Source organism: Scyliorhinus torazame, chromosome 10 (genome assembly GCF_047496885.1).
Source record: "Scyliorhinus torazame isolate Kashiwa2021f chromosome 10, sScyTor2.1, whole genome shotgun sequence".
Taxonomy (NCBI): domain Eukaryota; kingdom Metazoa; phylum Chordata; class Chondrichthyes; order Carcharhiniformes; family Scyliorhinidae; genus Scyliorhinus; species Scyliorhinus torazame.
In genome coordinates, this window is record NC_092716.1 from 8683675 (window position 1) to 8705305 (window position 21631).

The following is a 21631-nucleotide window of genomic DNA, read 5'->3' on the forward strand; positions in this document are numbered from 1 at the left end:
TTATGCAATATACCTTTAAGAAATGCAGTGATGTCAGAGTGTGGGTGGAGCTGGGCTTTAGATCAGCCATTTTGCAGTTTTTAGTTTCAGTTTGAAAAGAGCTCGGGTGTGTATGTGTTTGCAGTGAGCTGGATCTGCTGTGATCTCTGCCATGAAAGACTATCTCTGGATCATTTGGGTGATTTAAACTCCTAAAAGTAATGTCTTTAACCTGATGTGTTTCTGTTTAAAGGTGTTAAGTCTCTTGGATGTTGAAAGAAATAACTGAAGGATTATTTAGTGTTGTAATATTTTCGGGGTTATCTTTGAAGTAAGGGGTGTTAAGAGATCCAATGTTTATTTAAAAGGGTTAAGTTGAGTTCATAGAATAAACATTGTTTTGTGTTTAAAAACACACGTGTCCATAATTGTAATCCCACACCTGGAGAACAAGCTGTGTGCTCGGAAAAGCAACAAATACATTAAAGGGGGAGGTTGGTTGAACTCCATGGTACATTTTGGGGTTCTGAAAACACCTCTACCATAACACAACTATGTGACAAAGCTAACACCAAAACCAGCTCTTTCTACTTGTGTTGCATTGCGTGACTTTGCCCCTCTCTCAGCCATGCCTTTGTTACCTCATGTGCCGACGATTCCAATGTTCTCATTGCTGGTCTCCCTCATTCTCCTCTCTGTAAACGTAGAATCATAGATTCACCACAGTGCAGAAGGAGGCCTATCGGCCCATCAAGTCTGCACCGGCCCTTGGAAACAGCGCCCTACTTAAACTTACACCTCCACCCTATCCCAGTAACCCCACCTACCCTTTTTCACACTAAGGGGCAAATTTAGCGTGGCCAATCCACCTAACCTGCACATCTTTGGACTGTGGGAGGAAACCGGAGCACCCGGAGGAAACCCACGCAGACACTGGGAGAACGTGCAGACTCCGCATAGACAGTCACCCGAGGCCGGAATTGAACCCGGGTCCCTGGAGCTGTGAGGCAGCAGTGCTAACCACTGTGCCACCGTGCCGCCCAAATCCTGAACTCTGTCCCCACCTTGTCTCCCACCTCTCACTCCTGTGCTCACTGTCCTACATTGGCTCCCAGCCAGGCTATGTCTTAATTTTAAAACCTCCCATGGTCTTGCCCCAATTTATCTCTGTAATCTCCTCAAACCCAACACCTTGTTCCTCTAATTCTGACCTTTTGAATATATCTGATTTCAATCGCTTAACAGTGGAGCTGTGCCCTCAGTTGCCAAACTATGTAATCGCCTCCTTACTGCCCTCTGGGAGCCTCCTGGCCACCCCACTGCCCCCGCCACCTCACCTGCCCCCCCCCCCCCCTCGCACACCTCTCCACTACCCCCCCACCGCGCAGCCTCCTCACTGACCCCCCCCCCCCCCCGCATGGCACCCCACTGCCCCCGCCACCTCACCTGGCGCCCCCCCTCGCACACCTCTCCACTACCCCCCCCCCCCACCACGCAGCCTCCTCACTGATTCCCCCCCCCCCCCCCCCCCCCGCGTGCCTCCCCATTGCCCCCCATCTCACCGCGTGCCTCCCCACCCACTTCCTGCCCTGCTTTAGCCAAGCCTTGGGGGTTATCTGCCCTAATATCTCCTATTGTAGTGTGATGTTTAATTTTCCTCTTCTGTTCCTGTGAAGTGTTTTGGAATGTTTGACTGTGCTGTACAAATACAATTCAGTTTGGCTGAGGCCTACAAGACCGGTGGAGGTTTCGGTTTACCCGTTTAGGATGGGTTTTTTGACCGTCAAAGACCATTTTGCCATCTGCAAGATTGCTTAATTAACAAGGAAAATGACGAAAGACCATTTACTAAAATTGTCCCAATGGTTTTTCTCCTCGAGTTTTCTCACATCACATTAAACTTTGATCCTGAGGAAACCTCAGGACAATCTTGGAGGGTTGTTAACCCCATAGGTCCTCTGAATGACCATGGGTCACTTGGGTAGGATGCTCTTTCCAAGAGCCGGTGCAGACTTGATGGGCTGAATGGCCTCCTTCTGCACTGTAAATTCTATGATATATTGAACTATGATATGTTGCTAAAGGTTCTGCTGCTGCATTTGGAGTTTTCCTGTGGCAGTCGTGTGCTGATATGTTTGCGAGTGAAGTCTGTGAAACTCTGTCGTCGTGCGTCTGCTGGGAGAGCATTGTCCTTTTGGCCTATGACTCCATGTGTCTAATTTAGTGTTTTTCCATCGGAAGTTATTCTTCAACTTTCGAAACCTTTTGGTGAAAAATATTCCGCCTCACTTCACCTTTTACTCTGCATTTTTAACTTTCCGGGCAGGTTGCGCAGGCTTCAATTCCTTGGGGTTTCGATGACGAGGGTGATTTGCTTTGAGGTTTTTAAAACATTTCTCCTGCTGGTTTATAATGGGGTGTCTGGTTTGGTTAACCGGTTGATGGTGCCTGACCGGCCAGGTGAAGAAATGAGGCGCCTCCTGCATCAGATCTTTGTGGGAATTTGATGCAATGTGTCCGATAGTCTGTGACTCTTGGCCACAATCCGGTTATCCCTCATTGTCACCTTGGGGATCAGGTGGTTACACCATTCCTGTGTATCCTTTTTTAAATTAAGAGTATCCAGGGGCTGGTTTAGCACACTGGGCTGAATAGCTGGCTTTTAAGGCAGGCCAGCAGCACGGTTCAATTCCCGTAACTGCCTCCTCGAACAGGTGCCGGAATGTGGCGACAGTAACTTAATTGAAGCCTATGTGTGACAAGAAGCGATCTTTATTTCACTTTTTCAATTCTTGTTTTTCCAATGAAGGGGTAATTTAGTGTGGCCAATCCACCTACCCTGTTGTGGGGGTGAGACCCACTCAGACATGGGGAGAATGTGCAAACTCCACACGGACAGTGACCCGGGGCCGGGATTGAACCTAGGTTCTCGGTGCCGTGAGGCAGGAGTGCGAACCACCGTGCCACCCGCCCTGTGTATCTTCCAACCGATATGTGGTTTCCCCCTTTGTGTTTTTTTGTTACACATGTTTCTGGTGAAGCATGGGGAGCTGAAGCCAATCTGTCTTCGACAGTAAGTGCAGGCTACATCTTCCCTCTACAGTTTCTCTCTTCCGCCCCCAACCCCCGCCCCAGGAGCCCCAACTGTTCCCAACACCAGCTGCTGACAATGTGGAGCATGCACTCGATTGTCACAGCATTTGCACCATTAGCACTGTGTTCTAGTTCATCAAGAACTTGCCGTCCATCCGTAGTAAATCATTGATGAAGCAGCTGAAGATGGTTGGAACTAGGGCACTAGCCTGGGGAACTCCTGCAGTGATGACCTGGAACTGTGATGATTGACCTCCAACTACCATTTTACTTTGTGTTAAATATTTCTATAACCAGTGGTTCCTCCGATTCCCATTGGCTCCAGTTTAGCTCGGGCTCCGTGATGACACACTCGGTCAAAGGCTGCCTTGATGTAAAGGGCAGTCACTCTCACCTCACCTCTGGCATTCAGCTCTTTTGTCCATGTTTGAACCAAGGCTATAATGAGGTCAGGAGCTGAGTGACCCTGGCGGAACACAAACTAAATGTCAGTGAGAAGGTTATTGCTAAACTAGTGCTGCTTGATGGAGTTGTTGATGACCCTTTCCATCAGTTTTTACTGATGATCGAGAGTAGGCTGATGGGTCGGTAATTGGTCAGGTTAAATTTATTAAGGTTTTTGTGCACAGTATGTACCTGGGCAATTTTCCACATTGCCAGGTAGATGCCAGTGTTGTAGCTGTACTGGAACAGCTTGACTAGAGGTACGGCAAGTTCTGAAGCCTACTATTGCTGGAATACTGTCAGGGCCCATAGCTGTTGCAATATCCAGTGCCTTCAGCTGTTTCTTTTTTTTTTCTTTTTAAAAATAACTCTAGGGTACCCAATTCAGTTTTTCCAATTAAGGGGCAATTTAGCGCGGCCAATCCACCTACCTTGCACATCTTTGGGTTGTGGGGGCGAAACCCACGCAAACACGGGAAGAATGTGCAAACTCCACACGGACAGTGACCCAGAGCCGGGATCGAACCTGGGACCTCTGCGCCGTGAGGCAGCAGTGCTAACCACTGTGCCACCACACTGCCCTCCTTCAACTGTTTCTTGATATCACGTGGAGTGAATCAAATTGGCTGAAGACGGACATCGGTGATGCTGGGGACCTCTGGAGGAGACCGAGATAGATCATAAGAACTAGGAGCAGGAGTAGGCCATCTGGCCCCTCGAGCCTGCTCCGCCATTCAATGAGATCATGGCTGATCTTTTGTGGACTCAGCTCCACTTTCCGGCCCGAACACCATAACCCTTAATCCCTTTATTCTTCCACACGGTGTGGATCATCCACACGGCACTTCTGGCTGAAGATCGTAGCGAATGCCTCAGCCTTGTCTTTTGCACACGTGTGCTGGGCTCCTCCATCATTGAGGATGGGGATATTTGTGGAACCTCCTCCTCCAGTGAGTTGTTTAATTGTCCACCACCATTCACGGCTGAATGTGGCAGGACTACAGAGCTTTGATTTGATGCATTCGTTGTGGAATCGCTTAACGGTGTCTATTATTTGCTGCTTATGCTGTTTGGCTCATACGTAGTCCTGTGTTGTAACTTCACCAGGTCGACGGGTTAGGGAATGCTCAAAAGATTAGAGGATTAAAGGGTTGGAATGGGGGCACAGTTTGCTTGGTGGATCCTGTGATGTAGCTTCACCAGGTTCGCATCTGCTTTTTTGGTATGGCTGGCATTTAAGAGTCAGTCACATTGCTGTAGGTATGGAGTTACAAGTAGGCTAGATCAGGTAAGGACAGTAGATTTCCTCCCCTAAAGGACATTAGTGAACTAGACGGGATTTTAAAAATCACAATCGACACTGGTTTCATGGTCATCATTATTAGACTCTTAATTCCAGATTTTTTAATTGAATTCCAGTTCAACCATCTGCCATGGTGGGATTCGAACCCTGGCCCCCAGAGCATTCCCCTGGTTCTCGGTGACAATACTGCTACACCACCACCTCCGCACAGCTGCCATTCCTCCCTGATGTGGACCTCCAATGTGCATGTGGTCCCACACTCTGACTGACTCTGAGTTACCTTCTAAAATGGGCGTTCAGTCATATCAAAGAGCCAGTGATTCAAGATGGTGGACCACGTCACCTTCCCGTGGGATCCAGGAGATGGACAATGAATGCTGCCCTTGCCAGTGATTCCCACCTTCTCAAAAAATCCTCTTCTCTCATTCCCAATGCTCGGTTTTCTCTTTGTCAGAAACACCCTTGGAAATGTGCTGTACTAAAGGTGAAGTATAATTCAACATTGTTATCTCGTTTCCCTCCCCTACACCCACCCTATCCACAGCTCCTGTGCAAGCATTATGCCAAAATTATCTCTTACATGTTAAATGCCATAAGTTCTATTCTTGCTGTGTAAATGTTGCACTTGTGAAGTTAATAAGCATTAACCAGTTCGAGGCAACCACTCTCCAGGTGACACTGACTTCAGCCTGTACCGACACCAATCTTTATTGATTCAACCGATGTCACCCTTTAGGACAGCTCTTGGCATGCATGTGGCTACCTAAGCCTCCCCTCCCCAGTCCAAAGGTGATGGGTTCAAATCGTGTTGTGGAGACAGGAGCACGCCCTCATTGCAGTGCGGAGGGTGGGGCTGTGCTGACGTGTGGCGGAAACGTTTAAAACCAGGCTCCTTCTACCCTCACAGCTGGATGTGAGTGGGGGGGGGGGGGGGTGCAGGGACAGACGGTGAGTGAGTTCTCCCCCTTCAATAATTACCCCTAGTACAGCATCGCAAAAACAGATAATACGGTCACTCTCACATTGCTGTTGTGGGATCTTGCTGGGCGCAGTTTGGCTGATGTTCTTCCCACATTCGAACATCCGTTGACCGTGAAATGCTTTGGCTCTGTTGTTTGGGAGAGATGCAAGCTTCGCTGCAGTAACTCATCAGTCTAGCCTCTTCCCTCTTCTTCAATTGCGTTACCATAGATACCTGGCGAGGATGGGAACAGTGCCGTCTGTGTCCCACTGGGCTGATCAGCAATGTATCGAGCCACTGGGGGGGGGGGGGGGGGGGGTAATTGGCAGTAATCGGAGCAATTTTTATTTTTTTTAAAAGTAGACCGATCTGATGAGACAATCCCACTCAGCCCATTCAAACCCACAGTTTGCCAGAGCAATTTCTATCGCTTGTTTTTAGAGGAGTGTAAAAATGCAGAATTAGTTGCTGAGTTTGTTAAATATGTCGGGATAATGCATAATTTAATATTCCAAATGACTTTTGATTGCTCGCTCTAAACATAGCTCGGATAGTCTCCCTTTTAAGCAGTGCATTGCAACTAAAAACACCCCTTCTAAAGGTCTCCCCTCTGTGGGGGCAGTTTAATTAATTGTCACGCTGGAGAAGTCTGGCTCCCTGAAGTGTGAATCTTGCCATACCTGGTGTCTGCAATTCTTTTAGTCTGTGTCTGTAGACCACTCAGGCATAAAATGCTGCAAAACCCCAGCAGCTTAGGCTGCATCTTCGGAGAGAAATGTTTCAGATGGTCCCCACCTGCCGGAAAGATGCCCCTATATCTTAACGAAGACCGGGACAGTGCCTCTCCAACCAGAGCTAGTCAGCCAACCAATCCCCACCCCTTTCTCATAGAATATAAATTGTTGCTTCCTTTGAAATTTGGAGTAACTCGCCAGGGTTCCTTAGGCAGCACCTTCCAAACTCCCGACCGCCGCCATCTAGAAGGACAAGAGCAGCAAATACCATAGGGACCCCACCACCCGGAGGTTCCCCTCCAAGTCACTCACAGCCCTGACTTGGTAATATATCCCTGTTCCTTCACTGTCGCTGGGGCAAAATCCTGCCACTCCCTTCCTAAAAGCACTGTCGGTGTGCCTACAACTAGGGTGGCATGGTGGCACAGTGTAGCACTGCTGTCTCACAGCTACAGGGCCCCATGCTTAATCCCAGCCTCTGGTCACTGTCTGCACTTTCTCCCCACGTCTGGGTGGGTTCCTTCCGGGAGCTCCAGTTTCCTCCCACAGTCCAACGATGTGTGGGTTAGGTGGATTGGCCATGATAAATTGTCCCTTAGTGTCCAAAAGGTTAGGTGTAGTTACTGGGTTACAGGGGTAGGGTGGAAGCTGGGCTTAGGTAGGGTGCTCTTTCCTAGGGCCGGTGCAGACTCAATGGGCCGAATGGCCTCCTTCTGCATTGTAAATTCTATGATTCAAGGGCTGCAGCGGTTCAAGAAGGCAGCTCACCACCACCTTCTGAAGGGCAACTAGGGATGGGCAATAAATGCTGGGCCCAACCAGCGACGCCCACATCCCGTAAATTAATTAAAATAAAGCTTCGGCAGCAATACTCAAGGGCAAGGACAACACCCATGAATCAGATTATCTGATCATTATTATGTTGCTGTTTGTGGGATCTTGCTGTGTGCAGGTTGGCTGCTACACTCCCTACATTGCAATACTGGCTACACTTCACAAATACTTTGTTAGTTGTAAAGAAGTTTTCAATGCCCATTGTTGTCAAAGAAGCTATATGAATGCCAGTTTTTCTTTTTGTTCCATGGAGGAAGCATCCTTTTGGAGTCCTGGGCCACTCTTTATCCCTCACTGGATATCACTTTAAAAAAAAAAAAATAATAATAACCTGGTTATTATGAGTTTGCGTTTAGTGGGAGCTGGCTGTGCATTAATTGACTGCCACATTATAGACATTACACAAGAAATACTTCAATATTGCTGAAAAGAGAGACATGTTGTTGAAGCTTTTCTTCTTGACCCCCTCAGGACAAACACAAGAATGCCAAATTTCAAACACCCACAACAATTTATACAACAGGAGGGAAATGTGCTAATAGCTACATTAACAGCCAATTTAAGATAATCAGTCGAGCTCGGAACTGGCTTGTTTACACTCGCAAGAAGAGACCCATTCTCTGAAAACAAAAGGAATACGTTCAAGCTTTACAACCTTTTTGAATTGCCCGAGAGCTTTTGGAGTTCCCCATTGTTTTCTCCATGGCAACGCCTCACCTTGCCAACCAATCAGAACTCTTATTCCCTGTAGTATAACTTTTTGTGATAGTTTGAAATTTGACATTCTTCCATTTGTCCTGCTGAGTGCAAGGTGAAAAACTTCAGCATCGGAGTCTCTTTATAGCATAGGTGAGCATTTGTTTGTGACGGCGAGGAACGCGGTAACGGGATTCAGTGACGAGAAAGCTGGAAGGAAAATTAAAGGTGTTTATTGAGTGAGAAACATCAGCATTCCTCAGCCAATGGATGACTTTGACATATTTTGTGGAGGAGATTCTGAGGGAGAATGCTGGCCAGAGAGCCAGGAGAACTCTTCAAATAATAGTAAGAAGTCTTCCAACACCAGGTTAAAGTCCAACAGGTTTGTTTCGATGTCACTAGCTTTCGGAGCACTGCTTCTGCCTCAGGTGAATGAAGAGGTGGGTTCCAGAAACATACATATAGACAAATTCAAAGATGCAAGACGATACCTTGAATGCGAGCATTTGCAAGTAATTAAGACTTTACAGATCCAGAGATAGGGATAACCCCAGATTAAAGAGGTTTAAGACAATTCACACCTCTTTAACCTGGGGTTACCCCTCTCTCTGGATCTGTAAAGACTTATTTACCTGCAAATGCTCGCATTCAAAGCACTGTCTTGCATCTTTGACTTTGTCTACTATATGTTTCTGGAACCTACCTCTTCATTCACCTGAGGCAGGAGCAGTGCTCCGAAAGCTAGTGATTTGAAACAAACCTGTTGGACTTTAACCTGGTGTTGGAAGACTTCTTACTGTGCTCACCCCAGTCCAACGCCGGCATCTCCACATCACATCTTCAAATAATGCCATGGGACTCTTTATGCCCAGCTCACCAAGTAGACAGCAACTTTGACAATGCGGGGCTCCCTCAGTACTGCAGCTGGGGAGTGTCAGCTGGAAGTGAGACTCTTAACCTCCCGACCCAATGATCTGAGCCAGTATACATCTTTAAAATCTTTCTCATTCTTATAGCCTTTTGGAAGTCCACACGCACCAGTGTGAATGGCTGGAAAGCAAAATGGAGGAATAAAGAAAGATATGAGACAAAAAGGGGGGGGGGGGGGACTATTTTTTTTTTAGCTGCTTCAGACAGCGTGTACAGGGATGATGGGGGAATGGTTTGCTCAGTTGGCTGGACGGCTGGTCTGTGACGTGGAGCTGTTCAAACTCCCGTACAGGCTGAGGTTGTTCATGAAGGCCCCGCCTTCTCAACCTTGCCCCTCGCCTGAGGTGTGGTGACCCTCGGGTCAAACCACCACCAGTCATCTCTTTCACCCCCCCCCTCAAAGGGGAGAGCAGCCTATGGCCCTGCGGGATTGTGGTGACTTTCATTTCACGGGAATGATGGGTAGGGTTTGACTCTCTGATTAGTCAAAGTTTGTGGATTATTATTTCCATGTCACACAGCATTACTGAACCGCACTATGGGTGGGTGATTAAAATTACTCCCAAGTTCATTGTAAGAGGCAGCGTGAGGTTTCTTCAGTCAAAGTGTCAGTGACTGATTTGCATCTGGGCAGCAGGTGACCTTGGGAATATGTTTGTTTGCCTCCTTTGTCAGCCAGTTCCTGCCTCTTGTTCGTTTTGTGATTAATGTTCAACAGTCAGCTGCCCTGTTGCTCAGAAACCGACATCGGCAGGAGGCCTATTTACTGTTCCATCCAGAACGGATTCTGCCTCCAATCTCACACACACTGCGTCAGTCAGAACATTGCGAGGATTACGTCTGAGCCCTGCAATATACTGGAAAGTGAAGGGTTTACTGAAAGACCATTCCCGGTGTTTGGGTGCGTTGGCTTCTTGCTAATTCCATTGCTAATTCCATTGCTATCTCGGGCTGTGTGGGTGATTGTTGGGGGCAATTAAATGGTTCAAGACCAAGACTGATTGATTTTTTAGGGTATCCAAGGGATGAGTAAATGGAGCACAGACCCAGGTCAGCCATATCATGGAGTACTTTCCTGTGTTAATGGAGTGATGCGAGTGCCTGTTGCAGTTGATCCAGTGTGAATGGTGGTACTGTCTTGAGGGGCTGAATGGCCTACCCCCTCTCTCCCCCCCCCCCCCCCCCCCCCCCCCCCCCCCCCACATGCCTCTCCCTCACTGGGAGGAAGGAGATGGGTTTAGTCCCATAAAACTCAAAATATCTCGCCCAGAACGCCAATTAAAAACCTGGTCAGTGTAAAATTGGTTTTATTCCAAGGGTGGTATCATGACCAGTACAGGCTTGGAGGGCTGAAGGGCCTGTTCCTGTGCTGCATTGTTCTTTGTTCTTTGTACTGTGGCAAGATTGTGTAATTATACAGTCTGGTAGAGAGAAATTGGTGGTACCAATATCTGACCCACATCGTCTTCAATCTGTTCCGTATTTTAACATCACAAACAGGAGTGCTCGACCGTTGACACTTTAGAGTTGGGATTACGATTTTGAGACGGCCCAAGTGGTTTGCCCGAGACAAAATCAGGAAAATTCTGGGAAACACTTCACTCTCTAGAATATTGCCGGGCTCGGGCATAATCCTCGCAACTTTCTGACTGACTCACTGCAGGTGCATGGACCTCCCTGCAGAGGCTGGTGTGCATAGGGTGGGAAACCCGGGTCACCTCTGCCACCGTGACGCACAACATGCTGGGCGCAGAAAACCTGACCCATTATCACTCTGTATCTCTCTCACTGTATCCTCTATCTATCTTTGTCTCGGTCTCTCTATCTCTCTTTGTCTCGGTCTCTCTATCTAGCTTTGTCTCGGTCTCTCGCTTGGTTTGTGTCTCTCTCTCTCTCTCTCTCTCTCTCTCTCTCTGTTTCTCTCTCTCTGTCTCTCTCAATCTCTCGGTCTCTCTCTCTCTCTTGCTTGGTCTATCTCTCTCTCTCTCGCTTGGTCTTTCTCTCTCTCTCTCTCTCTCTCTCTCTCTCTCTCTCTCGCTTGGTCTCTCTTACTTGGTCTCTCTCTCTCTCTCTCTCTCTCTCTCTTGCTTGGTCTTTCTCTCTCTCTCTCTCTCTCTCTCTCTCTCTCTCTCTCTCTCGCTTGGTCTCTCTTACTTGGTCTCTCTCTCTCTCTCTCTCTCTCTCTCGCTTGGTCTCTCTTGTAGTGATATCATGGTTGTGCTGTAATTCTCCGACCGACCATTAGGAGTTTCATTCGTATATAAGTGAACGTTAGAGTCAGGTGACCTCCGACTGACTGGAGAGCTGGAAGAGAGAGGTTGCGTGTGCATGATCATACTGTTATTCATCTGTTGTTTTGTATATAGTTGAATCGTTGACCCCCAATTAATGTTAATAAATCATTTATAGCTTCAGCTACAAGTCTTATAATATAAATCAGGCCATACGACAAGAACATGACATCTCTCTCTCTCTCACTTGTTCTCTCTTGCTCTCTTTCGCTTGCTCTCTCTGTCTTCTCTTTTTTTTTTCTCTCTTTTCCTTCCTCTCACTCTTTCCCTCCCTCCCTCCCTCTCTCCCTCTCTCACTCACTCACTCACTCACTTTCTCTCTTTCTCCCTCCCTCCCTCCCTCTCTCTCTCCCCCTCTCTCTCTCTCTCTCCCTCTCTCTCACTCACTCACTTTCTCTCTCACTTTCTCTCTCTCTCCCTCTCTCACTCACTCTCTCACTCACTCTCTCACTCACTCACTCACTCACACTCTCACTCTCTCACTCACTCACTCACTCACTCACTCACTCACTCACTCACTCTCTCACTCTCTCACTCACTCACTCACTCACTCACTCACTCACTCACTCACTCACTCACTCACTCACTCACTCACTCACTTTCTCTCTCTCTCCCTCACTCACTCACTCACTCACTTTCTCTCTCTCACTCTTTCCCTCTCTCTGTCTCACTGTGAGTGCTGAGGTTGAGAGGATTTGGCAATCCAGTTGTTTCTGGCCATGAGCTTGGCTCCGGTTGTTTTTAGGTGTCCCTGGAAGGCCAGTGTCCTCTCTAAGGTCATTCCGGGGCATGTTGTGATTGGGTGGTGCTGTAACTTGCAGCCATTCATTTGGATGTTCAGCTCTCTCTTGGCTTTTGCATTGTAAAGATGGAATGATGTGGATACAGTTTATTCAGAGCTGGACTCGAGATGCCACGTGTTGCAGTATTGTTCAAGTTTTGACAAGTCTTCGTTCAGGGTCCTCTCCAAGGTGTTGAAGTCGGGGCTGAGTTGCGAGGCAGACGTCGTCGGCCTGTATGAATCTTCGAGAGGTACTGGAAGATCAATTGTGTGCAAGTTGAACAGGGTTGTGCTCGTACTGAGCCTCAGGGGAGTCCATCGATGTGTCTTATCCAAGTACTTTTTGCTTGTCCATGGTGGGCTGCACTAAAGGGCGTTAGTGAACCAGGTGGGCTTGTACAACAATCGATGGTTGTCATGATCATAATTACTGAGATTAGATTTATATTCCAGATTTAGTATTTGAATTTAAATTCCAGATAAAATCCATGGGATCTGATTCTGTATCCCAGAGCATTAGAATGGGTCTCAGGATTTCTCGTCCAGACAGAGAGAGAGTGAGAGAGAGAGAGAGACAGGCAGCAGAGCGAGATATAGGCCACAGTCAGGCAAGCTGACAGACCCATTGATTTCCTACAGTGCAGAACGAGGCCATTTGGCCCATCGAGTCTGCACCGACCCTCTGAAAGAGCACCCTTTCTAGGCCCACTCTACCGCCCTATCCCAGTCACCCCACCTAACCTGCACATCCTTGGACACTGAAGGACATATTTAGCATGGCCAATCCACCTAACCGGCACACCTTTGGACTGTGGGAGAAAACCGGAGCACCTGGAGGAAACCCAGGCAGACATGGGAAGAAAGTGGAAACTCCACACAGACAGTCACCCGAGGCTGGAATTGAACCCGGGACCCTGGAGTTGTGAAGCAGCAGTGCTAGCCACTGTGCCAACGTGCCGCCTATCAAGAAGGCCGATCTGGAAAACCCTCCCAGAGGACTTTGAAGCAAATTCCACCTGGACAAATGAATGGGAATCATTGGACACGACAAACAATTACCTGGGGTGGGATTCTCCCCTACCCGGCGGGGCGGGGGGTTCCAGCGCAATGGAGTGGCGGGAACCACTCCGGCGTCGGGCCGCCCCAAAGGTGCGGAATTCTCCTCACCTTTAGGGGCCAAGCCCTCACCTTGAGGGGCTAGGCCCGCGCCGGAGTGGTTCCTCTCCGCCGACTGCCGAGAAAGGCCTTTGGCGCCAAGCCAGCCGGCGGCGAAACGTCTTCGCCGGGCGACGCATGCGCGGGGGCGTCAGCGGCCACTCACGGCATCCCCGCGCATGCGCAGGGGAGGGGGTCTCTTCCGCCTCCGCCATAGTGAAGACCGTGGCGAAGGCGGAAGAAAAAGAGTGCCCCCACGGCACAGGCCCGCCTGCAGATCGGTGGGCCCCGATCGTGGGCCAGGCCACCGTGGGTGCATCCCCTGGGGCCAGATTACCCCCCCAACCCAGGACCCCGGAGCCTGCCCGCGCCGCCTTGTCCCGCCGTTCAAAAGGAGGTTTAATCCACGCTGGCGGGCGAGGGTTGACAGCGGCGGGACTTCGGCCCATCGCGGGCCGGAGAATCGCCAGGGGTGGGACCGGCGCGATTCCCGCCGACCAGCGCGGCGCGATTCCCGCCCCCGCCGAATCTCTGGTGGCGGAGAATTCGGGACACGGCGGGGGCGGGATTCACGCCAGCCCCCGGCGATTCTCCGACCCGGTGGGGGGACGGAGAATCGCGCCCCTGGTCTCAAACACGACCCAACAACTGTCTGGTTTCAACATTCCAAGAACAGAGTGATCCGCCCTCAACATGTTCAGGACCCACCACGGCCCCTGCTTGGCCAATCGCCACAGATGTGGCATTAGTGCCAGTCCCCTGTGTGCCTGTGGGAGAGAGAAAACTGTGCACCACATCAGAGAAGGATGTCCAATCCACAGACACAGCGGAGGCCTATCCGCACTCATCACAGCCGCACCAGGAGAACCTGCTCGACTTCGGAGTTTTGCATCCGCTAAATAAATAACAAACATCCTTGAGGGAAGGAAATCTGCCGTCCTTACCCGGTCTGGCCTACATGTGACTCCAGACCCACAGCAATGTGGTTGACTCTTAACTGTCCTCTGTCATGGCTGAGAAGTCACATCAGTTCGAGAGCAATTAGGGATGGGCAACAAATTCCGGCCTTGCCCAGCGATGCCCACAGCTCATCAAAACAGTACAAAAAACACTTTTTTTCCATTTCGGAGAATCTGTATCTTTTAAGTGGCAGTTACAGAAAAGTGACATTTCCTGCATTTTACGTTATTGAAATACACCCGACGCCCACAGACCATCTGCCAGCTGCACATCAGATAATGCAGATTCCCATTAGAACTAACCCAACATTAGAATTCAGTTCTTAAATACAAAGCTGATATCAGTTAAGTTGACGATGAAAGCGTCGGATTTGTCTGTCTATATAAAAAGAAACCGATTCACTCAAATCCCTCCAAGGGCAGGAACATGCCATGCTTATAGGTGACTCCAGTCTCAAACCCACATGATTGACTCTGATCTGCCCTCTGAAGGAGCCCATTCGGCCCATCGAGTCTGCTCCACCATTCAATGAGATCATGCCCGATCTGATGATCCTCAACTCCACTTTCTCCTTGGATCAGCTGTCGACCTTTTATCTTGACCCCTCCCTTTCCAATAGTGTTTCTTCCATCTTTATAACTTGCACGTCTTTTGACATTAATTCAATTTCAGTTAAAACCGCTGAGTGCATTAAATTAAGACTTTGGCATTAAAAAAAAAAAATGAACTTGATTTGCTGTATTGGATTGTCGGTCAGGTCCTCTCGAGAGACTAACAACTGTAATGTTCCGACCAGAAACAGTGGGGGCAGGTCTTAATTTGGAACTGGAAGAGGTAATTTCAGGGTTACCCAACCGTTCTGAATTTTATGCGACTTGCCCTATTTGGGGTCGTTGTCCTGAGACGGGCTGTTTGTTTTTTTATTGTGTCACAAGTGTCACATATAGTGTCACAAGTAGGCCTACATTAAAACTGCAATGAAGTTGCTGTGAAAATCCCCTAGTTGCCACATTCCGCCACCTGTTCGGGTACACGGGGGGGGGGGGGGGGGGGGGGGAGAGAATTCAGAATGTCCAATTCACCTAACAAGCACGTCTTTCGGGACTTGTGGGAGGAAACCGGAGCACCCGGAGGAAACCCACGCACGTATGCACCTCCTCATACGCGCTGCGTTCTTGTACCATTGGCCCGCTCCCATAGCCTCCCCCCCCACCCCCACCCACTGCTCCCTCAGTTTCACCATCAACCCCAACCCCCACTCTTATTGGGTTCACGGGCAATCTCTCTCTCCGCTCTCTCCGATTCATCTGTAACCACGACCCCACTCTTACAGCTACGTCAGTACCCGCTCTTCCTTCACCGCCGCCCCCACATTCTTGGTGGTGCACCAATCCACCATCCCCACACTTGCCCCACCCTCACCCTTCTCTTCAGCAGACCCCCCCCCCTCCCCACCCCCTGGTCGTATGATTCCCCCATATCAAAATGTCTCTTAATTATTTCCCCAAGAATTGGTCATCCTGGGACACCCTAACTAGTTGAGGACTGGTCACGGGCCTTGCTTGGCCAACCTCCACAGATGGCGCACTGGTGACAGCTCTCTGTGGGAGAGAGAAAACTGTGCACCACATCCGTGAAGATAGTCCAATCCAGAGACTGAGCAGAGGTTATGTTTAGTCATCTTGGTCCCAGATCTCCTTGTTTAACAAAAACCCTGCCAATCTCAGTTTTGAAATTTTCAATTGACTCTCAGTCTTCATTTTGTTGGGGGAGGGGAGAGTGATCCACATTTCTGCTATACCCTGTATGTAGAAAGTGCTTTGTGACATTACCCCTGCATGGCCTGACTCTAATGCTCTGTCCCCTGGCTCTGGAGTCCCGCAGCAGAGGACATTTTTTCTCTCTAACCTAGGGAGGGTGCTCTTTTGGAGGGCCGGTGTGGTCCCGATGGGCCGAATGGCCTCCACATGCACTGTAGGGCTTCGCTGAATATTTCATGTGTTCAGGTTGATGAAGTGGAAAGAGTGAGAGATGGAAATGGACAGACAGGGAGGGGTGGAAAGGACAAAAGGGATAGGGCGGAACTCAGGAGAAATTGAATAACAAAAGAGAGCGAGGCCCAGGCAGAAGAGGGATGGGAATGAGACGAGCAAAGAAAAGGGGAGGTGTCAATGAAGAATCATCAGTTAGCTGTCTAATAACCTGGGAGCAGAGATTACTTTTCTTCCTTTTTTAAAATTTAGAATGCCCAATTCTATTTCCTTCCCAATTAAGGGGCAATTTAGCGTGGTCAATCCACCTACCCAGCACATGTTTGGGTTGTGGGGGTGAGACCCACTGAGACACGGGGAGAATGTGCAAACTCCACGCGGACCGCGACCCGGAGCCGGGATCGAACCTGGGACCTCGGCGCCGTGAGGCCACAGTGCTCCCCCACTGTGCCACCGTACTGTCCGGGAGAAGAGATTATGATCCGAAATTGTTAAACTGACATTGAGTTTAGAAAGCTGCCAAGTGCTTCATTGAAAGATGAGGAGCCGTCGCTTGAGTTTATCTGTTGAGGTTTTTTTATACAAGCTTGAAGTGGGACAAGATTAGAATGGGTGAATTGTGGCCCTGAATTCACCTTTAACCTTTCGATCTGTATTCTCAAGACTTGCCTCCATTTGTTCCCAGCAAGGTCGAAAATCAGCGTAATGCATGAAGGACAATACGGAGTGACCTTGATGCCGTTTATCACCTCCGTTTGGGCCCATGGATATCTGCATTCAGTGAGCTCCTTGCTATGTTTGTCAAAAAGATCCCAATGGGCCCTCAGCTATAATGAATTAAGTGTGACATTATGTATAATGTCTAGCACATTAAGGGTTAATGTAATACTCTAACCGACCACTAGATGGAGCTGGGGAGCAGACCTATAAAAAGGAATGCCTCTCAGACTTCTGGGAGAGAGTGGCGAGAAAGCAAGAGAGAATGGGAGTAGAGCAGAGAACAATTTAAAATAGTGTGCATGAGACCGGTGTTAGTATAGTGTAGTTGTCGGTTCGTTATAATATTGCTTGTTTTAGGAACAGTGATCGAACTGTATAATTTCTAAAATAAAATTAGAGTAGCCAATTTTTTTTCCCCCCCAATTAAGGGGCAATTTAGCGTGGCCAATCCACCTAACCTACACATCTTTGGGTTGTGGGGGTGAGACCCACGCAGACACTGGGAGGATGTGCAAACCCCACACGGATAGTGACCCAGGGCCGGGATTCGAACCCGGGTCCTCAGCGCCGCAGTCCCAGTGCTAACCACTGCACCACAGGTCGCCCCCGATCGAACTGTATAATAAGTAGTGCAATAAAGTTAAGCTTTGTTCATTCAACTTCGTTTTTTGTGGTCTTTGTGTATGTTCCGAATCCACCCTGACTATTCGCAACTCAAAGAGCACCACATTAACTGGACACTGATTCCAGTCCCACGCCAGCCTGGTTGACTGTTCAAATGTTCCGTGGATGCTAAGCAAGCCCGGGCCACTCCGCCGTGGATTGATCTCTTTCGGAAGATAACCGTACGTGAAATGATCCATGATAATGTGGTGAGTGCAGTGTGGTTTGAGAAGGACAGGTATCGTCGGGCCTATGGTTCCCAAATCTCTCCACCTCTGTGGGGGGTTCCGAAGGGGATTCCTCGGCCGACTGTGGGTCTGTGGTGGAGAATGTTAGCGATTGATCACCGAGATTGTTTAATATTCCATTAACACTGATTCTGCCGGCTACCAGGATGGCAGAGGGAGAATTGGATCGACCTCGATCTTTTATCGCACAATTCATTCAGCCCATCAGCTCTCCACTTGTGTTAATGCTCCACACCAGCCCTGCCTCATTTCACCCCATTAACATATCCTCCTATTCCTCTCTCTCACTCAGATTTATCTCGATATCCCCTTAAATACAGTTCTCCAGTTCGCAGTGCATTATGTGACAGTACCTCCCACATTCTCACTGTTCTCGAGATAAATATGTCTCAAAACCTGAGATCTGGTGAACGTAATTCCAACTGCCCATGTGGCCGAGTTGGTGGAAGCTCCACTCGAGGGTGGGGTAATAAATACCTACAATGCTCACATACTTAATCTCTACAAAGTGTAGGGAAGGTGTTGCTCTTTTTAACCTTCGTCTATTTGCTCTGATTACGTCACCTTTGCTCATGAGTCGCCAGGTATCTTTATGATACCGCCACGTGGTTCAAGTTCAGGTTATGATTAATAACACAGCACACCGCTTAGTAAAACAACGGTCATTTATTATATACAACAAGCAATATTAATACCCTAATACTACTTTCTAAATAACCAACCTATCACTACTGGCCAATATTTAACTTAGGAAGAGCCCACCAGGTCAGGGAAACAAATGGCTTGTCCAATCAAATCTGGCCCGCGGGATTCGAAAGGCTGCTACAGGTCGGTGGCTAGGTGTCTCTACCGGATAGCGATCGCTGGATTCAAACTTACTGTTGCCGGTTGCTGTTCCTGCGAAGGTCTCGAGCAGGCGAAGAGGAGAGAGAGAGAGAGATCTGAACTTGGCCCCTCACTTTTATAGGGCCCAGGGGCTTCCCGCCTCCCGGAGTGGCCCTTGACCCTGAGTCCCAAGTGATTGAATTTGTCCCCAATCCCTGGGGTCGATGTGTCCAATGGTGAGGCGATTCCTCGATCGGGGGGTGGTCGCTCACCTGTCTTTGTTTCGGCCACTGCAGACGCCGAGAGGTCTGGCCCGGTATTCAATTGCTAATATGTTGCAATTGTTCCCGGGGATAGCCGATTTAACTGCAGATGTCTGGATAGATGGGCTGCTAACAGTCCTGAATGCAACTGCAAATACCTGGGTTGATGGGCTGTTGATAGCCCTGAGTATCGATCTGGGCTACGTTCCCAGAGCTGAATATGCGATACTGTCTGCAGCTGCCTGCTTGTGTCTTGTTACCTGCTTTTCCCAGCAGCCTTTCGGGTTAGCCGTTTCAAACTGGGTTTTGGCCAGATTAATCGGAACGCAGCCATTTTACGTGGCTACAAAGGACAGCAGCCGTTGTGCGCTTTGTAAGCAGGAATGAGATGAACGGTGAGTTTGTTTTTGGTTGTGTTGGCTGAGTTGGATCATTTCTTTGCCAGATGACAGACTCTGCAGATGTTACTGTTCACATTTGCTACCTGATCAGCTGACGTGGGGGGATGGAGAGAGAGAGGGAGGGGGGGGGGGGGGGGGGGAGAGGGATCTTTCAAGCTGCAGAGACCAAGACTGCAACCAGTAGCGAAACATGTTTGATTTAAAAGACTCTGTTTTCCTTTCAGGTTTTGGCACTGATAGCCTTCATCTGCATTGAGACCGTGAAGGAGTGTTTGCCGTGTGGCGGCCTTTATTTCTTCGAGTTTGTTAGCTGCACAGCCTTCGTGATCACTGGCGTTCTGCTGCTGATGTTCAGTCTGAATCTTCACACAAGAGTACCACAGATCAACTGGAACTTGACGGTGAGTTTGGCAAAATCATACAATCATAGAATTGCTGGAATAAGCTCACACTGCACTGTCCCCATCAAACACTCCCAGGGCAGGTACAGCACGGGGTTAGATACAGAGTAAAGCTCACTCTACACTGTCCCCATCAAACACTCCCAGGACAGGTACAGCACGGGGTTAGATACAGAGTAAAGCTCCCTCTACACTGTCCCCATAAAACACTCCCAGGACAGGTACAGCACGGGGATAGATACAGAGTAAAGCTCCCTCGACACTGTCCCCATCAAACACTCCCAGGACAGGTACAGCACGGGGTTAGATACAGAGTAAAGCTCCCTCTACACTGTCCCCATCAAACACTCCCAGGACAGGTACAGTACGGGGTTAGATACAGAGTAAAGCTCACACTACACTGTCCCCATCAAACACTCCCGGGGCAGGTACAGCACGGTGTTAGATACAGAGTAAAGCTCCCTCTACACTGTCCCCATCAAACACTCCCAGGGCAGGTACAGCACGGGGTTAGATACAGAGTAATGCTCCCTCTACACTGTCCCCATCAAACACTCCCTGGTCAGGTACAGCACAGGGTTAGATACAGAGCAAAGCTCCCTCTACACTGTCCCCATCAAACACTCCCAGTACAGGTACAGCACGGGGTTAGATACAGAGTAAAGCTCCCTCTACACTGTCCCCATCAAACACTCCCAGGACAGGTACAGCACGGGGTTAGATACAGAGTAAAGCTCCCTCTACACTGTCCCCATCAAACACTCCCAGGACAGGTACAGCACAGGGTTAGATACAGAACAAAGCTCCCTCTACACTGTCCCCATCAAACACTCCCAGTACAGGTACAGCACGGGGTTAGATACAGAGTAATGCTCCCTCTACACTGTCCCCATCAAACACTCCCAGGTCAGGTACAGCACAGGGTTAGATACAGAACAAAGCTCCCTCTACACTGTCCCCATCAAACACTCCCAGGACAGGTACAGCACGGGGTCAGATACAGAGTAAAGCTCCCTCTACACTGTCCCCATGAAACACTCCCAGGACAGGTACAGCACGGGGTTAGATACAGAGTAATGCTCCCTCTACACTGTCCCCATCAAACACTCCCAGGTCAGGTACAGCACAGGGTTAGATACAGAACAAAGCTCCCTCTACACTGTCCCCATCAAACACTCCCAGGACAGGTACAGCACAGGGTTAGATACAGAGTAAAGCTCCCTCTACACTGTCCCCATCAAACACTCCCAGGACAGGTACAGCACGGGGTCAGATACAGAGTAAAGCTCCCTCTACACTGTCCCCATGAAACACTCCCAGGACAGGTACAGCACGGGGTTAGATACAGAGTAATGCTCCCTCTACACTGTCCCCATCAAACACTCCCAGGTCAGGTACAGCACAGGGTTAGATACAGAACAAAGCTCCCTCTACACTGTCCCCATCAAACACTCCCAGGACAGGTACAGCACAGGGTTAGATACAGAGTAAAGCTCCCTCTACACTGTCCCCATCAAACACTCCCAGGACAGGTACAGCACGGGGTTAGATACAGAGTAAAGCTCCCTCTACACTGTTCCCATCAAACACTCCCAGGACAGGTACAGCACGGGGTTAGATACAGAGTAAAGCTCCCTCTACACTGTTCCCATCAAACACTCCCAGGACAGGTACAGCACGGGGTTAGATACAGAGTAAAGTTCCCTCTATATTGTTCCAGAGATGTTTCATTTGAATGTCTCCTATTGCACATGGATACCATTTAAAAGATATTTCAATCTCCAACTATCCTGTGGTCTTCAAGAGTGTGATATTACCCTTGGTGGTAAAATGTTGTGTTCTTTGTCTTTTGTTCCAGAATGGTCCGTTGAGTTGATGTCAAAGAATCCACCAATCATTAGATTGAAACAAAATTAATTTGTTGTATAATGGTTAATTAAGTGAAGTTCGCACAT

At 49.0% G+C, this 21631-nt stretch overlaps 1 protein-coding gene across 1 annotated transcript in view; it reads left to right on the top strand.

Annotated features, from left to right (window-relative positions):
* Positions 1-21631, top strand: part of cmtm4 (CKLF-like MARVEL transmembrane domain containing 4) — a 93396-nt gene that overhangs the window by 42683 nt on the left and 29082 nt on the right. The window contains exon 2 of the mRNA XM_072517808.1: positions 19500-19676. Coding sequence (XP_072373909.1) covers positions 19500-19676 — 177 coding nt within the window. The remainder of the gene's footprint in view (positions 1-19499; positions 19677-21631) is intronic.